This window comes from Camponotus vicinus, unplaced genomic scaffold (genome assembly GCF_025532165.1).
Source record: "Camponotus vicinus isolate PSW18456_S1 unplaced genomic scaffold, iyCamVici1.0 SCAF_7, whole genome shotgun sequence".
In the NCBI taxonomy this organism is placed as follows: Eukaryota; Metazoa; Arthropoda; class Insecta; order Hymenoptera; family Formicidae; genus Camponotus; species Camponotus vicinus.
Window position 1 is genome coordinate 879,316 of NW_028141979.1, and position 6,207 is coordinate 885,522.

General features: G+C 32.3%; 1 protein-coding gene across 4 annotated transcripts; it reads right to left on the bottom strand.

Moving 5' to 3' along the window:
* Positions 1–88: 88 nt before the first annotated feature.
* Positions 89–4,742, bottom strand: LOC145975118 (C-mannosyltransferase dpy-19). 4 transcript variants are annotated; one of them, XM_083105292.1, is made up of 10 exons: positions 4,693–4,742; positions 4,480–4,617; positions 4,267–4,379; positions 3,581–3,718; positions 3,210–3,278; positions 2,779–3,138; positions 1,872–2,691; positions 1,625–1,787; positions 1,420–1,548; positions 89–1,353 (listed from the first exon to the last, which is right to left on the bottom strand). In XM_083105292.1, exons 2-10 carry the CDS (start codon positions 4,568–4,570, stop codon positions 1,134–1,136), a joined length of 2,103 nt encoding a protein of 700 aa, XP_082961418.1. In that variant the 5' UTR covers positions 4,571–4,617; positions 4,693–4,742; the 3' UTR covers positions 89–1,133. The 4 variants fall into 4 exon arrangements, with proteins under 4 accessions (XP_082961418.1, XP_082961419.1, XP_082961421.1 ...); XM_083105293.1 differs by having other exon boundaries at positions 4,480–4,612; positions 4,693–4,711; XM_083105295.1 differs by having other exon boundaries at positions 4,259–4,713.
* Positions 4,743–6,207: the final 1,465 nt, after the last annotated feature.

The window sequence follows — 6,207 nt, forward strand, 5'->3', positions numbered from 1 at the left end:
GCGCGAAAGGTGTCCGAAAAAAATGCAAATTACTCTATCGAGATTTTAAAGCTTCGGATATATAAATACAAATAAAAATACGTTCTCGTCTTTTTATATATAATCGCTTTTTCGCATATTTTTTCGCATATATATTTTTATAATCTCTTTATTAAAATTACGATAACATTTATATAATACGAATAAATAAATGAATGTGCGATTTTATTCGACATCGCGTAAAGAGAGGAGAGAATTATTGTCCAATGTGCGTGCTACGAAATATTCATTAATCGATAAAAAACTTATTTAAATATGAAGGAATTAATATATGAGAATATAAATATATATAATAGTCGATGTTGGCACAAATGTATCTTGCGTTTGTGATTAATTTTAATAGCAGGATGAATGAATGCAATGCGCGATTAAATATAATACTTGTACGTTCAAAATTAAAAATAGCGTGCGCAGGTATGATGTAATATGCATACATATATAAATGCGCGATATATATACATTTACATATATATATATATATATATATATATATATATATATATACATATAAATGAGCAATATATGTATATACATATATATTCTTGCATATGTAATATTAAGTATAGGAAAATTATCACAAGTATGTGTATTCCATTGTGTGAAATGAGGCATCACATTCTCTTATATTCTCGTCAATTAATTAATAAATGCATACCTACCATTTTCATTATTGTAAAATTTAGCAAATTATAATATATTTGTGCATGTATATATGTTTATAGTTTGTGATATATGCAAATTGCATCTTAAAAAATACATATGCTAAAAAACTGATAACCGTTTTTTGAAACAAGTAAAAAATGATTTCTATTCCATAATACTAGGAACACACATTATACGCCTCTTAAAATATTTTAATGCCTCTTCACAGATTATACACGTAATCAAGCTTTTGCTTGATAGGCATTCGAAAGTTTGCAATGTCAACACATTTAATTTATACCCGCGCGAATCAGTGTATTAAAAATATATATATCTATTTTTTTATAGATAATACTTTTTGTTTTAAGAAAAATAGGCTTTTATAGTCTCATGAGGTATCCCATGTCCATCGAGAACTCTTCACTTACTTGGAAACGTAGAAGTCGTAAAGTTTAAAATTGATAATGCAATGGTATGGAAGGCTTTGGTTTAAATTCTACGTAATGCGAATAGTCTAATTGCAATACGACGTAGTTACTGTTGACGAACGCTCTTCTGAACGGATACGCGTTTCCTTTAAATAGAAGAGGACACAAAGGCGATTTGTTCGCGGCTTTCGCCGTTCCATTATCGGTCATGTCCCATAAATCGATCATTTGACATCCCTGTGGACTGTAAAAAATAAAAAAAGATTTAACATTATTATTATAGTTACATATTTTTGTTACATATACTTACAAGTTTGCAAATCCAAGGCACAGCGGTTCCTCTAATACAACATAACTGACTTTCATATTTCTTAAAGAAGTATATACAGAAGTAGCATCTTTTCGACTGAAAATCTCGTAAACCTTCATAGTTCTATCTCTATAATACATACCGTGTATAAATAATTAAGTATATCACATATGTGTACGATTTTCATTTCTAATCTAGATCTCACCTCATGTCTTTGCTCTCATAGTAAGGATTATTAACAATCGGTCTCCTAGTAGATAGCATTAAGTTCGCCATAAGTGACATCTTTCCCGCGAATACAGCATGCTTTGGTGTATTACTTTTTATCCATTCAAATAGCTCCTCTTGTTTAATATTACTATATTCGCCTGCATAGTGATAAAATACAATTGTGATTTTTTCTTGCAGGAAAGAATCGATCAATTTGTAATTTAAATTGATAATATGCTTACCTACAAATCCTCGTTCCTCTTGAAATCTATCAATACCGTGATATGACATACCACCCAAGAGGAGAATAAAAATAGCAAGCCGCATGAGCTCACCTTTTAAACCGATTTTTTCCAAATATCGTTTGCTACATACTGCACCAGCTATTATACAAAGATGTGGAGTCATGAATAATTTCAGTCTCATAATAAAAATGGCCATGATGATAAAAGCGCCGGTTTGTAGACCGTTATACGCCATATCGGCTTCTATGCAAAGCGGATAGTCGCTTGTCTTGAAACTTCTGTACCAGTAATACAGCGCGAGCATTCCAACGAGTATCGCTGTTGGTAGTAATAAAGTCCTAATGATTGTTTCATAGGTTTTGTATTGCAAAAAGTCAAATTCTGACGAGCATGTATAAAGCATAGTATGAAAGTCTCTATAGTTGGTTAATTTAGACTTTAATATGTTGAATACATGAGCGTCGTCTTGAGAGTATAAAATATAAGACTTTATCCACTTTGTGAGAATGATCGTTATAACGATCTCGAAAATAATTTCTCGTTTGACATTTTGGAATCGGGATAACTTCATTATAAAACTGGCCACGTTGCTACTGATTATGATACATGTATAGAGTGAACAAATTATGAGAGTGCCATTTGTTATTTTAGTTGATGCTGCGATAGCTAAAGCATGAGCCGTACAAAAATTTTTGTAAAAATCGTACGGAACGATTCTCAGCCATTTTAGTATAAGAATTGCTATAATTTGCGTAGTAAAAACAAAATGTGAAAATTGCCAGGTGCACAAGCTGCAAATTGTTGAGCCAAATATATCCTGAAAAGAATATAAAATAATTTGACTAGCAAAGAAATAATCTCTGAACTATATAATAAATAATATTCTCTTTTTCTCTCATGTTACCATGAATAATCCTTGTCTAGTTCTGTGCCTTAATGAAGTTGGCTCTTTGTCTAAATCATGTTTTGCATATTTTCTGATAGTCATTGTAACACTGTACATTTGGAAGAGCAACATAGGATACGCGAAGGTTTCGCGCAATGGTGGTGTCCATTGAACGCGAGTACATTCAGTGTGATTAAAAAAGAAGAACAGAATTGTCACAAGTCCACCATAAATGGAATCACTCAAATAGGTTGCATAGTAAAAAAGTATTGCCGCTGTGAAAATTGTGGAAGACCAAACTATCTCCAAATAGAAGTATACAGGTACACCCAGACCTTCGCAGCTACTTACAGGCATCAATCCATCTCCTCTATCTATCTAAATATGATTGACTTGTGATTACTCTACAAGTTTAATCTGTATGATAAAAAAATTTTTTTAAATCTTACCTGCCAACATTGCTCTTGAGATATGACACCAAGACTTTTTGCAATATGATAAAGGAAGCCTGCTACAATCTATAAAATAAATAAGAAATAAGATCTCTTTATAAGAATTTATATAGAATTTTTCAGAACTAATGAAACAAACTTCAGGGGTTATAATAGAATTCACCAAAAGAATTAATTTTTGTCAAGAAACTTGTGATGCTTTCTTCAAAGGGATTGTTTGAGCTATCTGTGATTTAGGCAATTAGTTATATATAATGTCTGATAATACTATTTCATTAAATGAAAAAAAAATCACTCTAAAGTTTGTTCTATGTATCTTGAATCCTTCTGTATTTAAAATCTTGAAGTGAAGAGAAATTTATAATTACTTCGGGTAAAAGATTATATTTTCTGCTAGCATCAATAACATTGCCATACTCTGATAGGTTGTCATGACTGAGCCTATCCATCCCATCAAAAAAATCTTTCGATTCAGCGATGGTCTTGTAATAGGAGTAATACATCCCCTAAAAAAGAAAAGATACAAATATTAAAATGTTTAAATCTGTCATTATTGGTATGATGCTTTTTACATACGTATAAATATATGAAAGCAGCTTTAAAATACACAAGTTTTAAAAATATAATTAGTTTTGAGAATATTGTATTCATATATAAAGTCAATATATATATTATTTACTAAAAGGCTTAAAAAATATATCAATTCCTTATTTATTAAAATATTTCATTGTATACTTGCACACTTTCTTCGTGCACTTTTTTTCTAAATAATGTACAAAGTTTCACATTCTTCACATGATAATTAAAAAATTCACGTTTTTACTCACATAATTAAATTAGGAGTATTTTAATATTTTCATGTAATTTTGTCTTTTTTTTATATAAAATATATCATTTATTTTTTCTCATGCATTTTTATTCAGATTTTAATTTGACAAAAGAAAAAAATGTTTGATCGATAAAAATATTTCTATTTTTCATCTCAATCAATTTTTATCGCATATACATATCTTTCTATGATTGGAATTATATAAAATATCACCTACTATCGTACCATCTCGGTCCTGAAGGACATTTCTCGCTCGATCTCCGAAAGATGAGAGAAGTGTCGGTCATTTTCAAAGAGCGTGGATACATGCCACCGATGCAAATAACCAAAACCAAGACCTGTTGTTGGAGCAAAGGTTGTTTCATTTAACGATGCTTCCGCTCGTAGATCACGCCGGCTGCCCGATCTCTTTACGCACGATAAAGCGAGTGTTATTACCCAAAAGATTTACAGCCCAATGATAAAAAACGGTGCTCTCGTGCGCCGGTTTCTCGACCGCTCTGCGCCTCCTGTCACTTTTCGTCGCCATCTTTAGGTCTCTGCTTTATAACCGCTTCACGTTACGCACTTTCTGCACTTAAAGCGAAATAGATATATGCAAAGCACGTTATTGAAGGGAGAAAGAGAAAAGATATGAAAAGTGCAGCTAACGTCTGTTAGTTCCATTCACACATGACGATCAAAGGAAAGGTAGATGAATGGTTTCGTAAGAACGCAATGTATACTGCTGTCAGAGCCATCTGGTATGTCTAATACCGAATTATTACTTCCGCCATATTTAAATTATTATCCATTGGCTTGCCAGTCATTCCTGCCGACTTTTAAAATAATAAATAATTATATTATATTTATTAAAATATATAATAATTAATTATATTATATTCATTATATTATTATAATTAATAATTTAATATTTCTTCTTCTTATTTGTTATTATTATTATTATAGTATATTATTATTTGTGTTAATTATTATTTAATTTAATTTATAGTTATTTGATAATTATTTTTCCGTGAAACGATTCCGTGTTTGTTTTTATAATTTATTCATATAGCGAAATATTTAATTAAAATTTAAATTAAAATATACACGACAATTTATCATTCACAATAAATATTTGATGAAATTAATAATCTGATTCGATGCTCAAATTATATAAAAAGAGCATTGTCTGTAAATAGAGTTTTGTCTATCCAATCTCCATTTCCATCAGATTCCAAAGTACATGGAAAATATATACGATTCCGATATCATCAAACTATGTATTCGAAATACGCGGCTTTTGTCATATTAATTAAACGTAATAATTCATTTTGTCTGTAATAACAGTCTCTACCATATCGCATGTCGCGATTACTCGGTAAACATCAAAGTTTCTCGTATCTCTAAACTAACTATGCAATTTCCATCTCAAATTTCCATTACTATTTATTCTACGATAACTCGCGTTTGCACCCAACGCATGCCGCGTTAAACATACCTGCTGATTATTTTCACCGTTTATTCAAAGTAATCGTTTCGCGCGGCGAGCGAATTTAGACGCGAATTTGCCGCGCATGCGCGTCATACTTCGCGCCGGGAGTCAGATGTCCACGTTCGCGCTCTTTTTTACGCGACGAAATGGTATACTTTATAATTGTATATTAATTGCATCGCGTCCGAATCGGTATCGAGAGTGTCACGCGCGATGCCGGATATCATCGTAACGTGTTAATTAGTTTGGACAAACACGATTAAATGCATTTTCGAGTCCATTATGTGACCGAGCGTGTCTTGAACACCGCGTATATTGTACAGGGCTTATTTGTCACAGAACTATTGAAATTGATCGCGATTCACGTTGCAAGCGAGAGACGCGTTCATAATAGCGAGTGAATAAACAGTTGACTGCCACGACAAATTTATCGAGGTAAATAGTATGAATTAATTACTACTGTGTAATTGTCACGCTCGTCATTCACTCGAAATATCTGTCTAGTGATGCGCGAAGTCGTCGCGAGTGGCGCGCAACTCGCGCGTACGCGTGAGCCGCGCATGCGCGTCATACTTCGCGTCGTAGATGTTCACGTTCGCGCTCCTTTTTACGCGATGAAATTGTACATCGTATCCGAATCGGTATCGAGAGTATCACGCGCGATGCCGGATATCATCGTAACGTGTTAATTA

Coding starts and splice junctions, on each gene's coding strand:
- LOC145975118 (XM_083105292.1), bottom strand. CDS start 4,570: ATGGCGACGAAAAGTGACAGGAGGCGCAGAGCGGTCGAGAAACCGGCG. Junction 3,719..4,266: donor TGTCCTTCAGGACCGAGATG/GTACGATAGTAG, acceptor TTTCTTTTTTAG/GGGATGTATTACTCCTATTA. Junction 1,549..1,624: donor TATGAGAGCAAAGACATGAG/GTGAGATCTAGA, acceptor TATGTATTATAG/AGATAGAACTATGAAGGTTT.